At 40.5% G+C, this 27990-nt stretch overlaps 1 protein-coding gene across 1 annotated transcript in view; it reads left to right on the top strand.

The window, feature by feature from the left end:
• Positions 1-20520, top strand: part of ADGRA3 (adhesion G protein-coupled receptor A3) — a 133308-nt gene extending 112788 nt beyond the window's left edge. Inside the window, exons 15-19 of the mRNA XM_042984852.1 lie at positions 4705-4829; positions 5911-6034; positions 15077-15222; positions 18708-18803; positions 18943-20520. Of these exons, the coding sequence (XP_042840786.1) occupies positions 4705-4829; positions 5911-6034; positions 15077-15222; positions 18708-18803; positions 18943-20185 (1734 nt within the window). The 3' untranslated portion in view covers positions 20186-20520. The remainder of the gene's footprint in view (positions 1-4704; positions 4830-5910; positions 6035-15076; positions 15223-18707; positions 18804-18942) is intronic.
• Positions 20521-27990: the final 7470 nt, after the last annotated feature.

The raw sequence follows: 27990 nt of genomic DNA on the forward strand, positions 1-27990 counted from the left end.
CATGCATGCCTTAATGAGTTTGGGCTGTTGTAACAGAATACTGTTTATATAAGCAACAGATTTCTCACAGTTCTGGAGGCGAGAAGGCCAAGATCAAGGTGCCAGCAGAGTCAGTGTTTGGTGAGGGCCTGCTTGTTGGTTCATAGATGGTGTCTCACATGGTGGAAAGGGCAAGGAAGCTGTCTGTGGTCTCTTTTATAAAGGTGCTAATCTCAGTCATGAGACCACGATCCTGTCCTAATCACCTCCCAAAGACCCCACCTCCTAATACCATCAAATTGGGAATTAGGATTTCAACATATGGATTTGGGAGGGGTGCAAGCATTCAGTCTTTAAAAGCGACTTTTTCCTTTTTCTTTTAATGTTGTCTTTTTATGTACAGAGTTTCTTAATTTTTCTAAAGTTTTGCTTTTTATAGTTAGTGCTTTTTATTTCCTCTTTTAAAAAACTCTTCCTATCTCAAGATTATGAAGATACTCTTTGTTTTCTTTAAGAAGCTTTAATGTTTTTTATCTTTTACATATAGGTCCATGATTTCGACTGGAATTGACCTTTGTATATGGTGTGAGGTAGGGGGAGCCTTTTTGTTCCATAGGGGAAAAATTAAAAGCAGCATAGAAGTCATATCCTTTATTAATTCTTCATTTTTTATTTTAGAGCCTCTTTTAAATTTTATTTTTGGTGAGCTTTTTAATACTTCTTTGTAGTCTGACAAACGGGATACCCTGTGGTATTTTCTTTGAACTTGATTCCATTCTTCAGATCATGGTGAGTTTACATAATTACAGATTGATAGTTAATCTTATACTTTTTTATTTTTTATATGAGGGAGACAGGGAGAACACAAGTGGGGGAGGGGCAGACAGGGAGAGAGATTCCCAAGCAGGCTCCACCCTGCCAGGGCAGAGCCTGATGTGGGGCTGGAACTCACAAAAAGATCATGACTTGAGCCGAAACCAAGTCAGATGCTTAATTGTCTGAGCCACCCAGCTGCCCCTATAATTACTCTTATTAATATAATGACAATGGATTATTTAAAACTGCCAGTGACTTTATATTTAGTAAGTCTTGGGCTAGAAGTAACATGCAAATGTATGAATCTATTTTTATCAAGTTAACAAAGATTTTCAAAAACTCTTCTTCTTCCCTTTATTTGGGTCCTTAATCATCATCTTTGTGTGGGGTTTTTTTGTTGTTTTTTTTGTTTTGTTTTGTTTTGTTTTTTTGGAACACCTTCAGGTGTTTGGATACCTTCTGCCTGCTCTGGCAAAGTTAGCTTCTATGAAAAACTATACTTTTCACTTCCTTTCTCCATTATTTTCTTAAAATTTGTACTGTAAAGAGTGAACAGTATCACTCTGATGGTCTGTTATGTACACTTGCAAATGTTGAGTTTTTCTCTCCTCAAAGGTACCTCCTGGTGGTCATATATTTGGGTGGTGTATTAGTGATCTTTGTGCTATTGTATCACAAAGCTTATGTATATAACTGAAAATAATTTTAATTCAGATTTATATTTTGTTGCTTTAGATATTTAACTTCTATACTATCCTAATCTCCTCAGTTGTCTCAGTAGTCTTATATTCTTGTATTTTAATGCCATCAAGATAGGAGGATTTCTTACCTTATTTTGTTTCCTTTATACCTGACATCTGTAAATCATGGTGGCCCAGAGCAGTCAGCTGCTTTTTTTAAATGGTTATATACTAAGTGGTTCATAAGTACCTGCAGAATAGCCTCAATTTCTCCCTTGGCCCTCAAAGCCTAAAGTTAACTGTTTACTGCCTGGCACTTTATCCCTTTCCTTGGTCAGTCTCTCAGCAGGAGTTCTTTTCCATTTGGGCAGGTCAGTTCGTTGTGATCATCAAAAATGCCCCAGTAGGGCACCTCTGGGTGGTTCAGTCAGTTAAGTTGTAAGATCAGATCCCCATCTCGCAGTTTGTGAGTTCGAGCCCTGTGTCGGGCTCGGTGCTGATGTGCGGAGCCTGCTTGGGATTCTCTTTTTCCCTTTCTTTCTGGTCACACCCCCAACTCCGGCTCTCTGTCTCTCAAGATGCGTAAATATGCCCCAATAGAAGCAGTGCCCTGTGAAACTGGTGACGGTAGCACCTGTGCCTTTCTCTAGCTATAACTTGGAATTATAAGAGTCTTTGCCCTTTATTTCAGCCTCTAGTTTCTTTCATCTACTGTGTTTTATTTACTTGGCTTTTGAAAATACTAATTGCTTTTATTTTTTAAATTTTATTTAAAATATTGTTTGTTTATTTGAGGAGAGAGAGGGTGGGGGAGGGGCAGAGAGAGAGACTCCCAACCAGGCTCTATGCTGTCAGCACAGAGCCCGACCCAGGGCTTGATCTCACAAACTGTGAGATTGTGACCTGAGCCAAAATCAAGAGTCAGACGCTTAACTGAGCAAGCCACCCAGGCTCTGCAGTGCTGGCTTTTAAATGTAATTACTATACACGGTATATTTTGAGAACTGAATTGGAAGTTTGAAGTTTCATTAGCTATTTAAAAAAAAAATTTTTTTTTTATGTTTTTATTTATTTTTGAGACAGAGAGAGACAGAGCATGAGCAGGGGAGGGGCAGAGAGAGAGGGAGACACAGACTCTGAAGCAGGCTCCAGGCTCTGAGCTGTCAGCACAGAGCCTGACGCGGGGCTCGAACTCATGGACCGTGAGATCATGACCTGAGCCGAAGTCAGATGCCCAACTGACTGAGCCACCCAGGCTCCCCAAAGTTTCATTAGCTATTATGCAGACACCTGTGTTGTTACTCTCAACAAGGCCCATGGATGGCACGTTTCCATGCCCCCCGCTGGCTCCTACCCAGACCTTGCCAGGTGATTGGTGGTGTCTTCACTGTATAGTGGGGTAACTCTTCCGGAATCACGTAGCCAGCACGTAAGTGGGGACGTGTTACTGAACGTTTCCTAGAGGAACGTACAATGAGTGGTGCACGGAAGGAGTCTGAAGACCAAACCCTGGCTGCTGAAAGCTTATCTTTAGTTATTCATCGTGCACTGGAATAGTAGTTTCCTGTAGAAATGAAGAAGAAACGTGTCTGCTTTTACTAGCATCTAACTGGCTCTCGTTGCCCCAGTGTGTTTTTGAGTTTTCCCATTGATATTCTGGACTTGTGGCAAAATGTGAACACACTGAGGCCCTGTGCTATTGACTAATCTCGTGGGCATCTCGCAAGGGCTGGTTGCTCAGACCTTGTGGCCATAGGACTTTTCTCTTGTATTTTCTCTTTTTGGTACTTAGTTTACAGCCTGTCAGCTCTCGAGGGCTGGGACTGTGTTCCGCGGTTCGCTGAATACCCGGGGTTTGGCACAGCTCCTGGCCGTGGCGGGTACCCAATTAACGTTTGTCAAATAAATAGATGAATTGCAGGTTTGAGACTCATCACAGCGTAGTGGAACACTCAGACTGGAATTCAATTTCCCTTGTTGCATCTCCAGTTTCTTATTAACTGTGATTTTTGTCAGGCCCTATGAGCCTCTGTTCATCATTTGTTACGGTGAGGGGCTTGTTAAGGTGTTCTGATAAGATCTTTTTAGATCCATAATTGTATTGTGTCGGCTTCCCATTCTTCTGTGGGAAAATTTGCCCCCTTTTCCATCTAGCTTTTCTGGATGTGTCCGGCACCTTCAGATTAAAGATGTGTTTCCTGTGAACTACTTCCTGCATCCAGCTGTCATTTTGTAGCCTCCAGAGTCTGTCTAGAAGGATCATGTGGTGACAGGATCTGGTGACTCTACAGCTTGGACTTCTACAACCCTTATTGTCTGGCATGGTGGCTGTGGCCGGCACGGAAGCCACGTTCCCAGCCTGTTTTGGTCCTTTACGAGGAAGAAGCCTTATGTGTCTACTGTTTTCATTGTAGTGGGGGCACTGTCTGCATCGTGTTGGAGAACACAGACTTGGCAGCCACGTTCTCTTGGACCTAATCCTCACGGAACTTAACCTCTCTGCTCCTCAGTTGTTCAAACTATAAAATGGGGCCCGTGATTTGTGTACCTCATAGAGTTAACTTGCTGTGAGGTGCTGCCCTAGTGCCTGGATTATCATAAATGCCAAATGAGTGATTTGCCGTTATTTTACGGTATTGATTTTTGAGCTCTTCGCTCCCAAAACCGTGTTGCCTTTACCGTCCTCAGACGTTGTTGTGATCTGATCGTGCATCCCTCTCCCCTGTGACTTGCATTTCTTCATGGGCAGGACCCATGTCTGACCCCTGTGTCCCCAGCGCCTTACACGGTGTTTAGTCCACTTGTGTTTGCTGGCCTTGGAGCTAAGCTTGCCTGCACAGGTTGGGAACGTCTGTCTGGGCTTGGCTGTCTCGGAGGTACTGCTGGGCTGTGCCTTATCACAAGGCTGCTGCTGTCTGTCACCCTTGTAGCAAAGTCAGTATGCAGATTTGCAAAGCCGACGTAGAACAAGGTACGTGTGTGCGTGTATGTATGTATGCATGTGTGTGTGTACACATACACACATACACGAACACAGCCTAAGTGCACACACCGTAGTAGTTTACACGGTGGGAGTCAGGCAGAGTAAGGTGTGAGGAAAACAGCATGAAACATTGGTCCTCGAATAAAATGAAGACATCATAAAGGTCAGAGTGTTTTAGTCTCTGGAGAACATCTCCGCATGTCCAGAACAGTGCTCCCAGAATGGTCCTTCCTTTTCTCCCCCCAGGATTTGACGGGATCTGAACTCTACACCCAGGCGGCCAGTCTTCTGCACCCCGTGGTTTACACCACCGCTGTCATCCTTCTCTTGAGCCTCTTGGCGGTCATCGTCAGTTACATATACCATCGCAGGTAAGAAGGGGAACTTGGTGAATGGAGGACTTTGACTTGGAGGGTGTTTTTCACCTTGAATGAGGATAAAGCTGAGTTTTAACACCGTGCTATCCTTCCAAAGTAAGAGCAGTTCCTTGAGAACGCATCAAGCCTCCTTCATTTCATGCAGTTTGAGACATAAGTAATTAGTCCATGCGGTGGTAAATTCATCTTTTATAGCATCCAGTCTGTTTGTATCTGGGAAAGAACATGGGAGGGATGTGTTGGAGGCGGGGAGGTGAGGCTTGGGGACAACCGTGGGTGAGGGGAGCCGGAGGCCTCTTACCCGTAGCCGTGTCGTCCAGCTCCAGACTGTGGTGGTATGTGTGTTTTATGACTTTTTGCAGGTTGCGATATTCTTTATTTTAAAGATGGCATTTGTAAGAAAGTTTGTGGCATTTCAGTGTGGGATATGGTTTCTGTTAATTGGAGGCAGAGCTACAGAAACTTTTATTTTATGGTAGGAACTAGAGGGATTCGCTAAGCAAAAATTCACTTCACAAGAGGTTTTGCCAGAATGTATTTTCCTTTTTAAGCTGGACATATATGGCATTTCTTGACATTTAGTTAAGAAACAAAAGGAGATTTTGATGTTAAAAAAAGAAAGATTTCAGCATTTTGTTACGAAAGGCCAGGAAGAAATGCACTGGGCATTTAGACGCGTTATCCTAGTAGGTCAGAAAAAGTAGAGATTGGCACCTTGCAGAAACCTCTAGGAAGCAAACAAGTAATCCCGCCGTCAGAAGACATCATAACTAACAGAAGCCCAGATATTTCTTATTATGGAGAATTTGTTTAGCCTTTCGTGGGTGCAGTAGTTCCATAAACGACTTGTCTCTTTTGGTCATAAAGTTAAATGTTAAGACACTGTATTGACTTAAATGTCTCAAATCCTGTGTGTGTGTGTGTGATAGTGTATGTGTTCTAAGTAAAATGTTTAAGCATGAAACCTTTACATCTGGCCTTTTGTGTTGGTGGAATTGCTGACTTGTGGATGAATATCATAGTATCCTGCTTCACATGGACTAGCCTGAATATTAATGTTTCTTTCTTTCAACAGTCTGATTAGGATCAGTCTCAAGGGCTGGCATATGCTTGTGAACTTGTGCTTTCATATTTTCCTGACCTGTGTGGTCTTTGTGGGAGGAGTGACCCAAACCAGAAATGCCAGTGTCTGCCAAGCGGTAAGTCAGAATGAAAAACTGGAATGGGAAAAAAATACTGGTATTAGAAAGTAATTTCATGTTTTATTAACTTGTAAAAGGAAAAAATGCTTCTTCAGGTTGTTTTTTCTTTAACGAAAGTTAAGCCAAGTGTCACTTACCAGATTTCAGGTTTTGAACTCTTAGTTCACAATTGAACACATGACTTAGGGAGCTTGTCTCTTTATCCTTGGGAATTCATTGCTACTTGTTATGTCTGTTATGGTGGCAGACATCTAATTTTAAAAAATTATAAGACCCTGACTTCAGCTAAGAGAAAAGTGTGTTTTCTGACAGTAGAGTTTTAAAAGTTATTTCACCTATTTATGACAAAAATAGGAACTTCAAAAAGATTTAACTGGAAGATATAAAAATCAGAAACTTGTGAGGTGTGGTAAATATGAAAAATTTAAAAAATATTCAACTTTTGGGGCTCCCGGGTGGCTGAGTCAGTTAGGTGTCCGATTTTGGCTCAGGTCATGATCTCGCGGCTCGTGGGTTCGAGCCCCCCATCGGGCTCTGTGCTGGATCATCAGCTCACAGCCTGGAGCCTGCTTCAGATTCAGTCTCTGTCTCTCTCTGCACCACCCCCTCTCTCTCAAAATATAAATAAGCATTAAAAAAGCATGTTTAAAAATATGCAACTTGTAACTTCAAATAAGTAAATTATTATATGTAAGCTTAGTACAGTATTCTTGTAGGATAAGTATAAAAAAAAACCAAAATTATTCAACATATGAATAGACCTAAAATTCTCCGTATTTCCTATATTTGCATATTTTTTTCTGTATACATGATAGCAAGTGGTGCCATATCGTAATTAAGAGTCACACTGCCTGGATTTGGATCTCAGGTTTACTGTTTACTGTTTTGATGGACAGTTTATTTAACGTTTGTTTTTTTAAGTTTATTTATTTATTTTGAAAGAGGCAGAGCAAAAGCAGGGGAGGGGCAGAGAGAGAAAGGGACAGAGGATCGGAAGTGGGCTCCATCCTGACAGCAGAGAGCCCTATGTGGGGCTTGAACTCACAAATTGTGAGATCATGACCTGAGCCAAAGTTGGACACTTAACAGACCAAGCCACCCAGGCACCCCTAACTTTGTCTGTTAATTGCAAAAAAACATATAACAAAAAGATACACCCTCTTCACAAACTTTTAAGTGTACAGTTTAAATATAAGTACAATGTTGTATAGCAGATTTCTACAACTTTTTCATCTTGCATGACTGAAACCTGTTTTAGCATGACTAAAATGCTGTATCTGTTAAACAGCAACTTCCTGCTCCCCTCTCCTCCCAGCTCTGGGCCACCTCTGTTTCACTTTCTGCCTCTATGAGCTTGACCACTTAGATACTTCATCCAAATGGACTCATGCAGTATTTATCCTTCTGCAACTGACTGGCTCATTTCACTTCGTGTAAAGTCCTTCAGTGAGGTTCATGCATGTTGTAGCATGGGATAGGATTTCCTTCCTTTTTATGGCTGAATAGTATTCCATTGTATGGACGCACCACATTTTCTTTATCCATTTACCAGTTGATGGACATGTAAGTTATTTCCATCTCTTGGCTGTTGTGAATAATGTTACAGTGAACATGGGGGGTGCAGATGTCTCTTTAAGATCCTGTGATTTCAGTGTTTAGCTTTTCTGTGTTTCAGTTTTCTCACCCATAAATTGGGGATAATAATTGAGTTATCAGATTATGTGATTATTTATATACGAAAAATCCTACAGTAATTCACAGATAAATTATTTGAAGTAATGGGAAGGTTTAGCCAAGGGGGAACATACAGGAGTTTGATGCTAGCTTGCAGAAATAGAACTCTGAGAAAACATAATTAATGTGAAGGTGCCATTTATGTGGCATCAGAGAATATCAGGTACCAAGAAATAATAAAAGATGTTCGCGATTTACAGGCAAAATTGTAATAAAGTATTAAAGAAGACCTAAGTAAATGGAAAGGTATACTAGGCTGAAGGAGAGGTAGTTTTAATATCAGAAAAGTGGTGGTTCCTCTGAAATTAATATATACATTAAATAATTTTTTTTACGAAACTCAGTAAGATGGTTTTTAAATCTACATTAAAAGCAAAGGACCGAAGATAAAGATAGCCAGGACTTATCTGCACGGGAAGAGTAGAGCGAGAAGACTGCCCTTCTGATCATCAGAGCTTGTGAGGCTCTTGTCATGAACACCGAGGCATTTGGTGTAGGGAGAAGGACACAGACCAGTGCAAGCAGAAGGGAGACCCCAAGGCAGACCCATGTGGAACTTTGGTGTGAGACTGAGGCTGCACGCCTCATCAGTTAGGGAAAGAGAGACCTCTGCAGTAAAATAAAAAGGAGCTGGGAAAATCCACGTGGAAAAACATTACAGTTGTGCCTTATAAGATGTCAGTTCTGGGTGGATTAAAAACTAACATGGTCAAGCCAAAATGCTAAAATTCATAGTGGGAAATATCACCATTCTTGGGATAAGGGATTTCTTAATTATGACACTAAAAGGCATTGACTAGAAGAGAGATAATTGTAACTGAATTAAAAATAAGAGCTTTTGTTAAGATTCCTTAATGAAAGTGGAAGGACAAGCTAACAAATTGGAAGACGCTGTTCCTTTTTTTGTTTGTTTGTTTGTTTTATTTTTTTTTTACTCTCAATTTGGTTAACATACAGTCTAGTCTTGACCTCAGGAGTAGATTCCTGTGATTCGTCACTTACATACAACACCCAGTGCTCATCCCAACAAGTGCTTTCTTTAATGCCCATCACCCATTTTGCCCTCTCCCCTGGCCTCCACCCCCCCCCCATCAACCCTCAGTTTGTTCTATTTAAGAGTCTCTTATGGTTTGCCTCCCTCTCTGTTTTTATCTTATTTTTCCCTCCCTTCATCTGTGATCATCTGGTGAGTTTCTCAAATTCTACATGAGTGAAATCCTAGGAGACCTGGAAGACATTCTTCTTAATACATACCACCGAAAGGACATTAGGATAAAAAATACATTAAAAACTGTAATCAATGAGAATGTCCCAACCGACCCAGTAGAAAAAGTGGTGAGAGTGGACAGGCTTTTCATAGAGGAGAATGTATACACTGAGGGAGTCCGTATACACGGGAAGAGGTACTCAGCAGCATGGGTGGTCATGGAGATGCAAATTAAGACAATGCGGTAATATTTATGCCTTTTCCGTCAGCAGAAGTCAAGCCTGACACTGCTGGGTCATGAAGAACATGTGGGTCCACATGTTTTATACATAGTGGGTGGGAATGTAAGTGGATGATTTGGGGAGGCTTTGCCATCTGAAGTTAAACATGCACACACCTTGAGACCCAGCAGCCCCACTCCTGGAATCAGAGGGTGAGCTTGCCCGTAGGCAACAGGCACACGTGCGCGTGTGTACGTACATGTGTAGGAGTATACGCATGCACATAAATATTCATAGCAGCGCTGTGCACAATAGAAAAAACCTGGACGCAACCCAAATGCCCATCGGTGAGAGAGCGGATGAATAAACTGTGATATCATGCAGCAGTCAGAACTAATAAATGACAACAATGTGTAACAATATGGGTAAGTCTTAGGAACATAACGTGAAAAAATTAAGTCCCATAAATTACATCCACCCCGCCGTCTTTTTTTGTAAAGAAAAAAGTAATATGGGAACAGCTCGCTTTTAATGGAAATATGTAGATGTGGTAAAGCTGAGGAAGGAAGGCAAAGAGATGGTAAACATAAGGTATAGGGTGGTTACCTGGGGTGAAGGGGATTATGTTATTTGATACAGGTTTGATCAAGGTCTCACCTTTTGATCAAGATTCCTAGATGCTTGCAAACAGTAACTAATTAAATCAAAGCAGGCCATGCTTGGTCTCGTCATTAGAATGTGTCTTGAACCTAAGGCTGGCAATTAATCTAGTATTGTAGAGCTGACCTCTAACTGACAATAGGAGTGTGTATAAGAATCATGGAGAGGATTAAGGAACTCAGGAATACCTGGTATACAGAAGGTGCTCGTAGATAGTAGCTATTATTACTGCTGTCACTAGTGACAAAATCACCTCTCAGTTGTGCAGAATGTTTCTGTTGTAGGCCATTAGTATACATTGAGAAACAAACCTGATTGGAGCCTACGACAGGTCAGATAATGGGACTTGGGTCAACTGAATCCATGCACAGAAGATAGTCTCCTGTTTTCTCAGTCCTTCCCCGCTTCTGATTTTTCTTCATCTTGTTTGGGGGCCTCAGTTTTACTGTTACTGTTTGAGAGATACTGTCCCTCCCCTCCCCTCCCCTCATTATCATACGGTACTTATTACATTTCCATGATGCCTCTGAAACTTTGCAGTCGACTGGTGTTTACCTGTTTACTGACTCTGGACGCGATGCTCTGCAGGGGCAGGAATCCCCTGGATTTGATTCACCCGTGTTTATCCAGGGATCAGCCCAGGACCTGACCCAGAGTAGGTGATACTAGATGCTTAGCAAGTACTTCCTGGGTGAACGAACAGAAAAAGGCCTTTGTTTACAAATAGTAGAAAACATTCAACCCTGGAGCCATCCTGAGCATGGGCTGTTAGGAGCGTGCCCAGCACAAGCGGTGGTAGTGGTAGTCTCACTTTTGTCTAAAAATAGTCATTGTTTTCACAAAGCAGACACATTTATTTCACTAAGGAGATGAATAGAAAGAGGCCTTTGTGAAGATGACTGCCTTTCGTTGCCCTGAATGACATTTTATACCATTTCTAGAAAGAAAAGGAGATGAATTTGCATGGAGTTATCCGGGGCCTCTACACTGAAGGTCCATTACATAATTATTTATTTTTTAAAAAGGGAAAGGCAAGTCTTTAGATGTTTTCGTATGTCGTGTTCTTCTGTTTTTACAATGTTTTCCCCTTCTTCTATGAAAGACATTCTTGCTGCTTCTGACTCAGACATGCCTGGTTTTGCTTTGCTGTTGTGATAGTTCAGTTAGAAGCCAGCTGAGCGGGGGGGGTTGGTAGAAGGCGTGCAGGACTGGCCTGGGGTTCTGGACACTAGTAGGTAGGTTCAAATTCGGTGTCTGCCAAATGACTAGTATGACTACCCGCTTAACCTGGTAGGGACTTAATGCTTCTTCTGTACAATAATGGGTTGGGCTAATTAACTTAAATGATCATCAAGGTTCCTCCAGCGGAAACCCTAAGGTTCTAAAACGGAACCCTAAGGTGTACGTATCTTACATGCAGTTTGATATGTGTACCTGATCAATGTACTTTTATGTTTCTTATCTCCCTTTTTAGTGCTCATATATTTTATGAGCGGCAAGAACAGGTTCTAATATAGGTTCCACCCCACAGTGATTGGTTGAGGTTATTCAAGGTGCCACTAGGCACCAGCCAGGTCCTTCCCACTCTGTCTGTTCCAGGGGGTACCGTGGGTACATTCTACAGCCTTTTACTCTCTTTGGCAGAAGGAGTCGAAGGAGAATAAGAAGCTGAGTGACAGAGGAGCCAGGGCTGTTGACTCCCAGTTGGAAAGGTTCTGGGTTCTGGGTCATGATGCACTGCCGGATGATTGTTTGATAATTAATCTTCTGTCCTTGTTTCCCTGGTTTTCCTTAGAAAAGATTTGGCGGGATCTTACCTAAGTCCCCTTGTTCCTCTACCATTCCATCCATGATTTAATCTATTAAGCACAGTGCTGGCTGACCTTCTCTGGTGTCCTTTTGTATCTCTTATCTAGAGTTCTTCTGCAATGACACGTGAAATGCATTGGGGAAATTTAATCAGTGAATATTAAGAGAGTCGACTTGCCAACTACTGCAAATGTGTTATCTTAACTTTCATGTTAACCCTGGGAGGTACTTCTTACTCATCTATTTTATCAATACAGAAATTGAGTCGTAGGGATTTGAAACAGCTTGCCCCAAATCAAGGGCTGTTAGGTGGCAGAGGTGTGATTCAGATGCCAGTCTCTCTGACTCGGGTGGCCCTCCCCCCTCACCACTGTGCTTTACTGTTCAGTGAAGACACACAGCACAATAGAAGGGGCATGGGATTTGGAAGCCAACAGGTGTGGTTGGGACATTAGGAGGATAAATGGAAGCACGTACAAGTTGTCTAAATACGTTTTTTGGCACATAGCAGGCATTCAGTAGTGGGAACTATTATTATTTCGTATGTATTCATACATTATTATATGAATATTAAAGATAATTTTTTTGCACACTTGCTGTACATGCTGTAATATCTTAGGTTTACTGGTGGTTAAAAGCATGGTTGTTATAATGTTTGGTCTCTAGTTTGTGAGTGTGGTTAGGTAGCTTATATGTAAAGTGCAACTCTTTTTTTCTTTGTTTTTAAGGTTTTATTTTTTTATTTATTTTGAGAGAGGAAAAGAGAGAGGATCCCAAGCAGGCTTTGCAGTATCAGCACGGAACCTGACGTGGGGCTCGAACTCATAGCTGAAATCAGGAGTCGGACACTTAACCGACTGAGCCACACAGGTTCCCCTCAAGGGCAACTCTTTAGGATGATTATTTTATATCCATTTTACAGCTTTGGAAATTGATATCCTGAGATCAGGTGACCTCACTAATCATTTGCATGCCCTATAAATTAGATTACTTATTCCCAAACTTTACAAACTTTCCCCTTGTATTTCTAATTTTTTTTTTAATGGTTATTTATTTTTGAGAGAGAGAGAGAGAGAGTGTGTGTGTGTGTGAGCTGGGGGAGGGCAGAGAGAGAGGGAGACAGAATCTGAAGCAGGCTCCAGGGTCTGAGCTGTTAGCACAGAGCCAGACATGGGGCTCGAACTCAGGAACCACAAGATCATGATCTGAGCCGAAGTTGGACGTTCAAGCAACTAAGCAACCCAGGTGCCCCTCCACATGCATTTCTAACGCAAGTGGAAGAAATTTGACAGTGAGATTGTATTTCAAGGGTCTGATAGAGAGTACAGTAGGAAGTACCCCATTCCAAAAGCTAGGAATACCCTCTCTGCCAGTTCTCAGTCTCTCCTTTATTCCAGTTCTTGTGGAATATCAGGAGATTTGCTTCCATGATGGTTACTAGGAGACATCAGCCTCCTAAAATTCTGCTATTGGTAATATTTGACTGAAGGCTTCGGTAATTTCCAGCATGAATACTTCTGGAAATTTTGAAATGCCGTAGAAAACACTTCAAAATCTAAAGGTTGAGTTTTCCCTCTTGGATCTAAAACAAGAAAATGCTCCATCCTGCACCTCCTATGTTGAAAACATTTTTACTCCTATTTTTTAAACTTACTTCACAGCTCAGTCTTATTCTTCTGACCTCAGCATCACTCATAAAGCCTACCATTGTGATTTGGCTTGAATGTTTTGGTGTCTGTGTACCAAATTCATTTACACTATTTTTACTTCTAGTATTTGGTGTGACTCCAGATAGCTTAAGGTTTATTTTCTGCTTTTTGTTCCACTTTCCTCTGTAAATTTTGCTTTTACAGTACAGTCAGTAAAACTAATGGAAGCCAAGGAGCCACTCCTCTCCTTACAAAGAAAATCAATCTGAGTTTTCTCATTTGGCCGAGCTGGATCCAGCCTGCCGGCCCTTCCCAAGTCACCGTAAGGTTCAGGCTGGACAGTGACTACCTTCGTTTTTGTCCTGCAAAAGAAGACTTGGGTTTTCATTTACCAGATTTTGGCGCTCACTGGTTCACATTAAAATTTCTGGGCAACAATCTAAATGCATGTATTATTGACACAGGTTTGGTGATGGCAGTCAGATAGATTCTCTTGAGATCGGAGAGCCATCTTTTTAGAATGAAAAAATTTTTCTTGAAGATTTTCATTAATAGGATGTTACCTGTGATAATTGTTTACAAAGGAAACATTAAAATATGGTAGTTAGACAAGAAAGCTGAATTATGTCCTTGATGCCCCAGTGACACACTTATTTTTCTTAAAATGGATTTTAAGGCTTTCTTAACCCCAGTACATAGCCTCAACTAGAATTTGATCTTCAACTAGAGTTGCTTCACACTCAAGTCACATGGTAAACATACCCTCCATCACCCCTCTGAGGGAAGAAACATAATTAGTGTGACCATTACATGTGCTACAGTTACCTGCTCTTAAATGGGTACCTATTGTGTCTTAAATATTGTAACCATATAATCCCCACAAAATTGCTAGAGATGGTTATTGATAATCTTCCCACTCTTCAAATGAGGAAAATTAATTTAGAGAGGTGACATTATTTACTTAAAATCACACTCTTAATAGTAATACTTAAAATACAGGTACCATTTTTCTTGATTATTTACCATATGCCAGGCAATGTGCAAAATGCTTTATGTAGGCTCTCTTAGTTAGTCTCCTGCTACTTTCATATCTCTCTCCGTTTACCAACGAAGAAACCAATGTTTGAGATGTTATGTGACTCTGCTAAGGTATCATAGCAGGTAGGGGGTGGATCCTGGTTTTAAAACCAGGCAGAAGTTGTTGATTCTAGATCTCACCCTCTTAACCACCAGTGTATTACCTTGCTGTCTTACCGTCACCGTATATAGTAAATACTTCTGAATTAGAACAACTCCGTTCTGTCACACTAAAGCTTATTCTCTGTGTATTGTGACTTTCAGTCTCTGGTTACCCTTGCCTTCTACATTCTTCCTTAAAACGGGCCTTCGAAACTGAACTCTAATTTATGACATTGCATCCCTGACACACACACCTTTGGTTTAAAGATATTGAAAAGCCAATTCTGTGGTGTATGAAGGGTTTTCTTGGGTATAAATTGTACGTAGTGTGTGGGCCTCCGAGATCCAAATGTTGGTTTGTCTGTTAGGGGACATAACCCTCTGTCACATGTCTGTTAGGGTCCTCTGTTTGATTCGTGGGTAGAGGAACTGATCTTTAGAAGATACTGTCATACTGGTTTTGAATCATATTTTTGGAAGTTACTTACCGGTTATTTTTGGTAAACCTTGGTGGCAGCTACTACTGGGGAATTTTTTTTTTTCCTTTTAGCTTACATATAGTCTTCAATCTTCTTTCTAGATTGGAATAATTCTTCATTATTCCACTCTTGCTACAGTACTATGGGTGGGAGTGACGGCTCGAAATATCTACAAACAAGTCACTAGAAAGGCTAAAAGATGCCAGGATCCTGATGAACTACCACCTCCACCAAGACCAATGCTCAGGTATTTGGTATCTTTGTTCAGTGTTTCATAGTAAATGTTCATGAAACATCAGTTTAGCTGAAGCTTCATCATAGCAAAACAATTCTGAGTAAGTTTTGGGGAGTACATAATGGACTTGGAAGCCGGGCTTCCTGGGTTTGGGCACTGGCTGCACAGCCGTCCAGCTGGAAGCCCTTCGTGAGGTTGTACCCTCTCCGTGCCTTCCTCTCTCATCTACAAAGTGGGAATAACTAAGTGCCGTAATGTGTGAAGCAGCATCTAATCGGCTCTAAGAAAATGTTAACTGTTTTTATCTCCTTGAGGCCATGTCAGAGATTTTTAACCTACTTAAGTGTGTTTCAATTTAATGATTCCCTACAAAGGACAACATAGTTTTGGAGTTACACCTTTCTTCACAATTATAAGAAGAAAATAATGGATTATCGTGCTGGATGAGTAAAAATTGACCAATGGTAATTGAGTTTACTGAATGCTGGCTGTGTACTTGGCACGGGACCAGAGACTTAAGCTGTCCTGCCTTTGAGGGGTTTACAGTCTGCGTGAGGAGACCGTAAAGAACCAGCTGCAGGCTGTGTAAGAACGTTACACAGTGGAGTTACGGTCTTTTGAAAGTGCAAACAAAGGCACCATTAATTTGGGGGGATGGTGTTAGGAAGTATTGACCATTAGTGATGATCCTTCATTAGGGATTAGAGCAAAGGGGAGAGGGGACACTCCAGATACAAGATTATGTGGTGAGTGAGCTGAGGAAACTTCAAGAAATGCAGTTTGGCGGGAACCTATGGTATGTGGTGGAGAGTTGCCGGAATTCCGAGTGAAAGTTACGTTTCAGGCCTTTGGAAGCCATGTTAAAATGTGGGCAGCCATTGAAGACTTACCTAAGGGAGTGGCCTGACTAGTTATCTCTTTAGAAGGACAGCTTTGCATTAATATAGAGTAAAAATTGGAGACCCTGAGAGTAAGGAATTCTGCTGAGGTCATTAGGGTGGTCCCCATGAGGACTGAAACCAGAACAGCATCATGGAGAGTAGAGGGTGTGTGTGTTGAAGACAGTTGAGGCAACTTCTCTAGGGTTGATGGCCAACTGGATTTAAAACGTGTGGGAGGGAGAGAATTCCAAGATGGTTACAAATTGCTCTAGTTTAGTTTGGCACATGGTGCTTCTGTCAACTGAGAAAATAATACAGGAAATGTAGAATGGGGGCGGGGCAGGTAAGCACAGGGGAGGCAGGCTTACTAGTACTTTTTGTGAGAAGTGTACATTTTTGGAAACCTGGTACTCAGTAGGGAAGATGTGCTAGGCATTTTACAGACAGGACAGGAGACATTTTCCATGTGTGGTGATTGAAGACAAGGATAATAAACCAAATCCCCCAGGGAGAAGTTGGTTAAAAAATGGTCCTGAGGCCATGTTGATTTTTTTTTTTTAATTTTTTTTTAACCTTTATTTATTTTTGAGAGAGAGACAGAGTGTGAGCAGGGGAGGAGCAGAGAGAGAGGGAGGCACAGAATCGGAAGCAGGCTCCAGGCTCTGAGCTGTTAGCACATAGCCCGATGTGGGGCTCGAACTCACAGACCACGAGATCATGACCTGAGTCAAAGTCGGACGCTCAACCGACTGAGCCACCCAGGCACCCCAAGGGCCATGTTGATATTTAATAAATGGGCCATAGCAAGTAAAGGGAAGAACTGAAAGAGAATGCCTGAGAACGTAAAAGATTCAGGGAGTGAGTGGTTCCCTGGACGATTAAGGGACAAACAGGAGTGCTTGACCAGAGTCAGGTTACAGGATGCGAGTTGGCACCTCTGTCACTTGGGTTAAAAGAACTGAGAGATGGTGTTTGATTAAGAGATTTAGGGATCCCATCCTTCAGAGCTATTCCTTCCTATTGTTAGGTTCTGAGAAAATAAATAATAACCCCAAGCATTAAGTAAAAGTTTTGAATATAGTAAAACCTTGGTTTGCGAGCATAATTCATTATGGAAGCATGCTTGTAATCCAAAGCACTTGTATATCAAAGCGAATTTCCCCATAAGAAATAATGGAAACTCAGATGATTTGTTCCACAACCCAAAAATAGTCATATAAAAGTGATTACATTACTGCAATATAATCCAAAATAATAAAATACAAAATATAAAGAAAAATAAAATAACCTGAACTTTCATGGCTGGTGTGAGGGAGACCAGCCAGAGGAGGGTTATTGTGTCAGATGACTTTCACTATCACTAACGGATGTTGACTACAGTACAGTATTAATAAACTTTTGTCATGTACTGTATTTAATGTAACTGGCAATAAGGCAGCAGAGAAAGGGGTCTATATCTGCAAGCAGCCTGACTTAGAATGAAGCAAAGTATTCCTAAGTTTACTCTTGTACGGAAAAGCAAAGGACTGTCCGTAAGTGCTTTGAAATGACAAAAAAATACACTGGTCCTGTTGTGGGTACTTTCTGATGTTCTGCAAAATCACTGATCTCTGCCAAACACAGCAGCCTGAGACCGAGCATCTGAGCATGGGAGATGATCACCCACAATCCCCCAGCAAGAGAGAGAGAACCATTGGCCCATTTGTGATCATGTGACATTCGGCAACACAGACTACTCGTATTGCAAGACATCACTCGTTTATCAAGTTAAAACTTATTAGAAATGTTTACTCGTCTTGTGGAACACTCACAGAACAGGTTACTCACAATCCAAGGCTTTACTGCACTGCCTTTATCCATCCAGCTCAGGAATGGGGCTGTGTCTCTAGAATTGGCAGATGCAGAGTTAAGATTCTGACTGTACCCAGCAGGATGCGGCCAAGGCACAAAGTTCCTATTTTCTCTAATCAGGGAGCTCAAAGAAGCTCTGGTCAAGAAAAGAAGTTTCTCTTGGTAGGACTCACCGCCATTCTGTCTCCTCAGTTCCTACTGCACGATCCTTTTTCTTGCTGTCCCCAGTGAGTCCATGGGAAGGAGGTCAGGAGGGGCCTGGGCACTGTGTGAGCCTGAGATGGGGCACCTTCGTTGCTTCAGTGACTAGGGATAAGCATACACAGCAGTGAGGTGGCCTGCAACACACAGGCATAGGCGGACATTAATCAGTAGTTAATATTATTACATATTTTGTGTGAACTGTATGGCACAGCGAGACCTTAAAGTCCATTTTGTAATGGACTAACTTACTGGTTTGCCTGCTGAATTCCCGTGGAAAGAGTAAAACCCTACCTGCAGTATCTCTTCCTATCCACAGGGTGGCAGAAGCTGATCAGCTTTCCTCAAGTGGAAATGTGGTAGCCTACTCAAAAAAAGCTATCCAAACAAAAACTTAAAAATTTTTTAAAAAGTTATTGTTAACAAAGCAGCCTCCAAAAGTTAACCTCCAGTTTATAATAATTAATCATTGAGGAAGGACTATTGCAATGCCGAGATACCGGGATGTGTGCACCTTAATCAATGGGAATGATGAGCTGACATTCACATTGTCCCTCCTTCCAGATTCTACCTGATCGGCGGTGGCATACCCATCATAGTTTGTGGTATAACAGCGGCCGCGAACATCAAGAATTACGGCAGTCGGCCACATGCACCCTAGTGAGTGTTTTGTGTTCTCTGCGTACCTGACCCCAGTTGCTTCTCTTTTAATGCTTTCCCAGGCCCTGACTCTCTTGCAGTTCCTGGCACAGTTGGTTGCCATGCAGCATCTGAACTGGTTTCCCATTTTCTTTCCTAGTTGCTGGATGGCGTGGGAACCCTCCTTGGGAGCCTTCTACGGGCCTGCCAGCTTCATCACGTTTGTGAACTGTATGTACTTCCTGAGCATATTTATTCAGTTGAAAAGACACCCTGAGCGCAAATATGAGCTGAAGGAGCCCACGGAGGAGCAGCAGAGGCTGGCGGCCAATGAAAATGGCGAAGTCAACCATCAGGATTCCCTGTCTCTGTCTCTGATTTCGACGTCAGCGTTGGAAAATGAGCACACTTTTCATTCTCAACTTTTGGGGGCCAGTCTTACCTTGCTCTTATATGTCGCCCTGTGGATGTTTGGGGCCTTGGCTGTTTCCTTGTATTACCCTTTGGACTTGGTGTTCAGCTTCTTTTTTGGAGCCACGTGTTTGAGTCTCAGCGCATTCATCGTGGTTCACCACTGCGTCAATAGGGAGGATGTTAGACTTGCGTGGATCATGACCTGCTGCCCCGGCCGGAGCTCGTACTCCGTGCAGGTTAATGTACAGCCCCCCAGCTCCAGTGGCGCGAACGGAGAGGCGCCTAAGTGCACCAACAGTAGTGCAGAATCTTCATGCACAAACAAGAGTACATCGAGCTTCAAAAATTCCTCCCAGGGCTGCAAGTTAACCAACTTGCAGGCTGCGGCGGCTCAGTGCCACACCAATTCCCTGCCTTTGAACTCCACGCCTCAGCTTGATAATAGTCTGACGGAACATTCAATGGACAATGATATCAAAATGCATGTGGCACCTTTAGAAGTTCAGTGTCGAACAAATGTGCACCCAAGCCGCCATCATAAAAACAGAAGTAAAGGACACCGGGCAAGCAGACTCGCCGTCCTAAGAGAGTATGCCTATGACGTCCCAACCAGCGTGGAAGGCAGCGTGCAGAACGGCTTACCTAAAAGCCGGCCGGGCAACAATGAAGGACACTCGAGGAGTCGAAGGGCTTATTTAGCCTACAGAGAGAGACAGTACAACCCGCCCCAACCCGATAGCAGCGACGGCTGTAGCACGCTTCCCAAGAGCAGCAGAAATTTTGAAAAGCCTATTTCAAATAGTAGTAAAAAAGATGCCTTAAGGAAGCCAATTGTAGTTGAGCTTGAAAGTCAGCAGAAGTCTTACGGACTCAACTTGGCCGTCCAGAATGGACCAATCAAAAGCAGTGGGCAGGAGGGCCCCTTGCTGGGTACAGATAGCACCGGCAACGTCAGGACTGGGCTATGGAAACACGAGACTACTGTGTAGGGTAGCGGCGGTGGGCTTCCTGGGCACAGATCCGTACAGACCGTGTTGTCCACATTCCTTGAAGCCAGGACTATGTAAAAACAGACTGTTTGCAGCCACCTTAGGGATTCAAAACAATTTTGAATAAACTTTGAAGTTTGGGGTCTTATTTTATACCCCCCGATTGTTGCTTTTTTTATGAATTAAAAAGAAAAGCCCTCTAAAGCATCGTTTTCATTGTCAAAGCACCAGCAGGACTTTGAGCATCTGAAATGTAATTTCTTGGAATCTGTGTATCTACGTAACATTTCAGGCTTGTATTTAATATAATAAATAGGTGTTTGTCATTGTTTCAGTCTCACATTTTTTTTTTACTGTTTGCTTTTGAGAGAGAGAGAGAGAGAGAGAGCACGTGCGCGCACAAGTGGGGGAGGGGCAGAAAGAGAGGGAGACACAGAATCCGAAGCAGGCTCCAGGCTCTGAGCTGTCAGCACAGAGCCCGACTTGGGCTCAAACTCCTAGACCGTGAGATCATGACCTGAGCTGAAGTCAGATGCTTAACCAACTGAGCCACCCATGTGCCCCATACATTTTTGTATTTTATAATAGAAGCATGTAGTTCTATTTTAATTGTGTTTATACATGGGGATATTTTAATGAGAATTCTATGTAAATCAATTAGCAGACTCCTACATAATTAACTCCACTGATTATGACATATAAATCAAAACTTGTTTGGATTGATGTATTTTATAAATACAGTTTTAAATGCTACAAGTTTGTAAAAAGATCTCACGGAATTTTTTTTTTTTTGAAATGGAAATGCCTCAAAAGCTCTCTCTACATTGAATTACTTTGTCTTATCACTTTGGTCCTCTTAATATTGTTTTGTCACTTTTGTGGCTTTTCAGTGATTTATATTTAGGTTTAGTTTTCTTAATCATTCCTTCCCCCCACCCCCCAGCACATACATTATCCTTGAATGTAAATGAAGTACAACCATACAAGTCAGCTTCACATTCACTTACTCTGAGTTCTTCAGTATTGGCTGTTCTGTTGGCTGTTACTTTGTTCTCAGATAAAGTTCCTCAGGTACTGATCTTTAAATTACAGTCTGAGGGCAAAAGCTGCTCTGATCCAAATGTTCCCCTTGGTCATTGATGCACTGCGGTCCTTAACCATGTCTGGTCCTTAGTCTCAATGGAGTCCATTCCTGGAACTCTTTTTTTTTTTTTTTTTAAGTTATTTAATGTGTTGCATTATTTTTAAAAATGTTAATTTCAGCATAGTTCATGTGCGGTGTTGTATTAGTTTACATTAGTATACGTTACTCAGTGCTCATAATGATAAGTGTGTTCTTACTCCCCTTCACCTACTTTAACCATCCCCCCACCAACCTCCCCTCTGGTAACCATAGTCATTTCTCTGACTATTTCACTTGGCATTATACTCTGTAGCTCTTTCCATGTTGTTGCAAATGGCAAGATCTCATTCTGTTTCATGGCTGACTAGTATCAAATTATACGTGTATAATATAATCACAGAGCCCAACGCAGGGCTCGAACTCACATGCCGTGAGATCATAACCTGAGCCGTGTGTATATAATGTGATATATATATACATGTACACACATTCATACCACATCTTCTTTATCCATTCACCTATTAACGGACACCTGGGCTGCTTCCATAATTTGGCTATTGTAAATAATGGTCTAATAAACATAGAGGGATATATATCTTTTTGAATTCGTGTATTCATATTCTTTGGGTGAATACTTCCGTGGTTGAATTACTGGATCATATGATCATCCTATTTTTAATTTTTTGAGGAACCTCCATACTGTTTTCTACAGTGGCTGCACCAGTTTGCCTTCCTACCAACAATCCACAAGTGTTCCTTTTTCTACATCCTTGCCGATGCTGATTGTTTCTTGTGTTTTTGATTTTGGCCATTCTGACAGATGTGAGGTGATACCTCATTGTGGTTTTGATCTGCATTTCCCTGATAAGTGATGTTGAGCATCTTTTCACATATCTGTTGGCCCTCTGGATGTCTTCTTTGGAGAAATGTCTATTCATGTCTTCTGTCCATTTTTTAATTGGAGGTTTTTTGTTTTTTGGGTTTTATTTGGTATTGAGTTGTATCCATTCTTTATATATTTTGGATACTACCCTTTATTTGATTTATCATTTGCAAATATTTCCTATTCAGTAGGTTGTCTTTTAGTTTTGTTGATTTTTTTCTTTTGCTGTGCAAAAGGTTTTATCTTTTTTCTTTCTTTCTTTCTTTCTTTCTTTCTTTCTTTCTTTCTTTCTTTCTTTCTTTCTTTCTTTCTTTCTTTCTTTCTTTCTTTCTTTCTTTCTTTCTTTCTTTCTTTCTTTCTTTCTTTCTTTCTTTCTTTCTTTCTTTCTTTCTTTCTTTCTTTCTTTCTTTCTTTCTTTCTTTCTTTCTTTCTTTCTTTCTTTCTTTCTTTCTTTCTTTTCTTTCTTTCTTTCTTTCTTTCTTTCTTTCTTTCTTTCTTTCTTTCTTTCTTTCTTTCTTTCTTTCTTTCTTTCTTTCTTTCTTTCTTTCTTTCTTTCTTTCTTTCTTTCTTTCTTTCTTTCTTTCTTTCTTTCTTTCTTTCTTTCTTTCTTTCTTTCTTTCTTTCTTTCTTTCTTTCTTTCTTTCTTTCTTTCTTTCTTTCTTTCTTTCTTTCTTTCTTTCAAGAGAGGGTGTGATGGAGCAGTGACAGGGGCAGAGGGAGGGAGAGAAAGGCCATCTTAGGTAAGCTCCATGCCCAGTGCAGAGCCTGATTGCAGGGCTTGATCTCACAACAGCGAGATCATGACACAAGCTGAATTCAAGAGTCACTTAACCCACTGAGCCACCCGGGCACCCCTGTGTGGGAGCTTTTTATTTTGATGTAGTCCCTGTAGTTTATTTTTGCTTTTGTTTTTCTTGCCTCAGGAGAGATACTTAGAAAAATGTTGCTATGGCCGATGTCAGAGAAATTACTGCCTCTGCTTCTAAGATTTTTAAGGTTTCAGGTCCTACATTTAGGTTTTTAATCTATTTTGAGTTTATTTTTGAGTATAGTATAAGAAAGTGGTCCAGTTTCATTCTTTTGCATGTGGCTGTCCAGTTTTCTGAACACCATTTGTTGAAGAAACTTCTTTTTCCCATTGTATATTCTTGCCTCCTTTGTGGAAGATGAATCAGCCATATAATTGTGGGTTTATTTCTGGCCTCTCTATTCTCTTCTATTGATGTTGATTTCTGTTTTTATGCCAGGGTCATACTGTTTTGATTACTACAGCTTTGTGGTGTATCTTCAAATCTGGGACTGTGATACCTCCAGTTTTGTTCTTCCTTTTCCGGATTGCTTTGGCTATTTGGGATCTTTTGTGGTTCCATACAAATTTTAGGATTGTTTCTTTTAGTTCTGTGAAAAATGTTGTTACTTCGATAAGGGTTGCATTAAATCTACAGCTTGCTCTGGGTAGTGTGAAAATTTAAACTCTATTTGTTCTTTCAGTCCACGAGCATGGAATATCTTTCCATTTGTTTGTGTTGTCTTCAGTTTCTTTCATCAGGTGTTTTATAGTTTTCAGACTATAGATCTTTCACTTCCTTACTTAAGTATATGCCTAGGTATTTTATTATTTTTGATACAATTGTAAGTGGGATTGTTTTCTTAATTTCTCTTTCTGCTACTTCATTTTTAGTGTATAGAAATGCATTGTATAAGTTAATTCTGTGTCCTGTGACCTTACTGAATTCATGTGTCAGTTCTGGTAGTTTTTTGGTGGAATCTTTCAGATTTTCTGTATATAGTATCATGACATCTGCAAATAGTGAAAGGTTGATTCTTCCTTACCAATTTGGAAGGCTATTATTTCTTTCTGTTGTCTGATTGCTGTGCCTAGGACTTCCAGTACTATGTCGAATAAAAGTGGTGAGAGTGGACATCCTTGTCTTCTTCCTGACTTTAGGGGAAAAGCTCTCCATTTTTACCCACTGAGTATGATGTTTGCTGTGGGTTTTTCATATATGGCCTTTGTTATGTCGAGGTATGTTCCCTGTAAACCTACTTGGTTTTGAGGGTTTTTATCCTGAATTGATGTTATACTATCCATTGTAATGATCATATGTTTTTTTATCCTTTCTCTTATTGATGTGATGTAGCATGTTGATTGATTTGCAAATATTTAACCATGCTTACATCTCAGGAATGAATCCCACTTGATCATGGAAGATGATTTCTTTCATGTATTCTTCAATTTGGTTTGCTAATACTTTGTTGAGGCTTTTTGCATCTTTGCTCATCAGAGATAGTGATCCATGGTTCTCTTTTTATGTAGTGTCTTTATCTGGTTTTGGTAGGGTGATACTGGCCTCATAGAATGAGTTGGAAGCTTTCCCTTCTCTTCTGTGTTTGGAAAAGTTTGAGAAGAATAGCTATTAACTCTTCTTTAAATGTTTGTTAGAATTTACTTGTGAAACTGGTCCTGGACTTTTCTTCGTTGGGAGTTTTTTGATTACTGATTCAATATCATTGCTGGTAATTGGTCTGTTCAAATTTTGTATTTCTTCTTGGTTTCGTTTTGGTAGATTATATTTCCAGGAATTTATCCATTTCTTCTAGGTTGTCTAATTTGTTGGTATATAATTTTTCATAATATTCTCTTATAATTATATTTCTATGGTGCTGGTTATTATTTGTCCTCTTTCATTTCTGATTTTGTTCATTTGAATCCTTTTCTTTTTTTATGATTCTGGCTAAAGGTGTATCAATTTTGTTGATGTTTTCAAAGTACCAGCTTGTTTCATTGCCCTATTGTTTTGTTTTTTAGATATTATATATATTTGTCTAATATCTAAATAATATACTTGTCTTATTTTTAGTTTATTTCTGCTCTAATATTTATTATTTCCTTCCTTCTACTGGTTTGGGTTTTTGTCCTTTCCTAGCTCCTTTAGGTGTAAGGTTAGGTTGTTTGAGGTTTTTCTTCTTGATATAGGCCTGTAAACTTTTCTCTGTTACTATAAACTTCTCTCTTAGAACAGCTTTTGCTGATCCCAAGGATTTTGGGCTGTTATAGTTTCATTTTAACTTGTGTCTACGTATGTTTTGGTTTCTTTTTGATTTCTCAGTTGGCCCATTCATTGTTTACTAGTGTGTTATTTAACCTCCATATATATGTGCTCTTTCTAGATTTTTCCCTGTGGTTAATTTTTAGTTTCTTAGCGTTGTGGTCAGAAAAGATGCATGGTATGACTTGCATCTTTTTGAATTTGTTGAGACTTGTTTGGGTGCCTAATATGTGATCCATTCTGGAGACTGTCTCATGTGTACTTGAAAAAAATGTGTATTCTGTTGTTTTAGTATGGAATGTTCTGAATATATCTGTTAGATCCATCTGGTCCAGTGTGTCACTCAAAGCCATTGTTTCCTTGTTGATTTTCTGTTCGGATGATCTGTCCATTGATGTGAGTGTGGTGGTAAAGTCGCCTACTATTACTGTATTACCATCTATTACTTTATGTTTGTAATAGCTGCTTCTTGTATTTGGGTGCTCCGTGTAGGGTACATAAATATTTACAACTGATATATCCAATCGTAAATTGGATTTGTCCCCTTATAATATGGTGCTCTTCTTTGTCTCATTACTTTTTAAAAAAAATTTTTTAAATGTTTTTATTTATTTTTGAGACAGAGAGACACAGAGCATGAGCAGGGGAGGGGCAGAGAGAGAGGGAGACACAGAATGTGTGAAGCAGGCTCCAGGCTCTGAGCTGTCAGCACAGAGCCCGACGCGGGGCTCGAACTCACAGACAGCGAGATCATGACCTGAGCTGAAGTCGGACGCTTAACTGACTGAGCTACCCAGGCACTCCTTGTTACTTTGTTTTAAAGTCAATTTTGTCTCATATAAGTATGGCTACCCTGGCTTTCTTTTCACATGCGGTTACATGATAAATGTTTCTCCATCTCTTTACTTTCAGTCTGCAGGTGTCTTTAGGTCTGACCTGTCTCTTGTAGACAGCATATAGATGGACTTATTATTATTATTATTATTTTATCCATCCCTTCACCTTAGGTCTTTTGATCGGAGCATTTAGTCCATTTACATTCAAAATAATTATTGATAGGTATGTGCTTACTGCTATTTTGCTATTTGTTTTATGGTTGCTTTTGTAGTTTTCTCTGTTCCTTTGTTGTCTTGCACTCTTCTGTCATGGTTTGCTTGCTTTCTTAGTGATTGACTTGGATTCCTTTCTCTCTTTGTCTCCTGTTGTTTAGTTTGTTGTTATTTTGTTGCTCTTATTACTAGTTTTTGATTTGTGATTACCATTAGGTTTGTATATAATATGCATGTAGCAGTCTATATTAAGTTGATCGCTTAAGTTTGAACCCATTTTTTTCTAACTTCTCTCCCCTCCCACATTTTAGTATTTGATGTCTTACTTTACATCCTTTTATTTTGTGAATCCCTTGACTTACTTTTGTAGATATACTTATTTTTACTGCTTTTGTGCACCCTATTCTTATTACTACTTATGGTCTTTCCATTTCACACAAAGAGTCTCCCTTAACATTTCTTATAGAGCTGGGTTAGTGGTGATGAATTCCTTTAACTTTTGTTTGGGAAACTTGATCTCCTCCTATTCTGAATGATAACCTTACTGGATACAGTATTCTTGGCTGTAGTTTTTTTTTTTACTTTCAGCACTTTGAGTATATCATGCTACTACTCCCTTCTGGCCTGTAAAATTTCTGCTGAAAAATCAGCTGATAGCTTTATGGGGTTTCCCTTGTATGTAACTGCTTTCTTTTCTCTGGCTGCTTTAAAATTTTTGTCTTTATCACTACTTTTGGCCATTTTATTTTATTTATTTTTAAATGTTTATTAGAGAGAGAGAGAGAGCAAGGAAAGGAAAGAGAGAGGGAGAGACAAAGAGGAAGAGAGAAAATCCTAGTCAGGGATTGTGGTGAGTGGTCAGCACAGAGCCTGATGCAAGGCTTGATCTCATGATCAAGAACTTATCATGTAAGAACTCATCAGTAAGATCACAACCTGAACCAAGATCAAGAGTTGGACCCTCAACCAACTGAGCCACCCAGGCATCCCTACTTTGGGTCATTTTAATTACTATGTGTCTTGGTGTGGACCTTCTTAGGTTCATTTTTTGGGTGCTCTCTGTGCCTCCTGGATCTGGATTTCTGTTTTATTCCCCAGATTCAGGAAGTTTTCAGATACTAGTCCTTCAAATACATTTTCTGCCCTCTTTTCTCCTTCTGAAATACCTATAGTGCAAATGTCATTATTCTTGATGGTGTCACTGAGTTTCCTAAGTCTATTTTCATTTTTTGTTACTTTTTTCTGTTTTCTGTTCATCTTATTTGCTTTCCATTATTCTTTCCACCAGGTTACTAGTCTGTTCTGCTTCTCCTAGTCTACATTAATTTCCTCTAGCGTATTATTAATTTGAACTACTGAGTTCTTCATCTCTGATTGGTTCTTTATGTTTTCTCTCTTTGTCAAGGGTGTCACTGAGGTCCTCCACTCTTAAGTCTAGTGAGTATCTTTATGACCCTTACTTTAAATTCTCTGTTAAGCATACTACTTCCTCCATTTCATTTAGTTCTCTTGCTGTGATTTTGTCCCTTTTTTTTTTTTTTTTTTCATTTGGGACATATTCCTCTGTCTCCTTGTTTTGTCCAATTCAATTCTCTCTGTCTGTTTCTATGTGTTAGGAAAGTCAGCTTTGTCTTCTGCTCTTGAAAGTAGTGGCTTTATGGAGAAGAGGGCCTATACTGTCCTGCAGTGCATTCTCCAGA

Source organism: Panthera tigris, chromosome B1 (genome assembly GCF_018350195.1).
Source record: "Panthera tigris isolate Pti1 chromosome B1, P.tigris_Pti1_mat1.1, whole genome shotgun sequence".
Taxonomy (NCBI): Eukaryota; Metazoa; Chordata; class Mammalia; order Carnivora; family Felidae; genus Panthera; species Panthera tigris.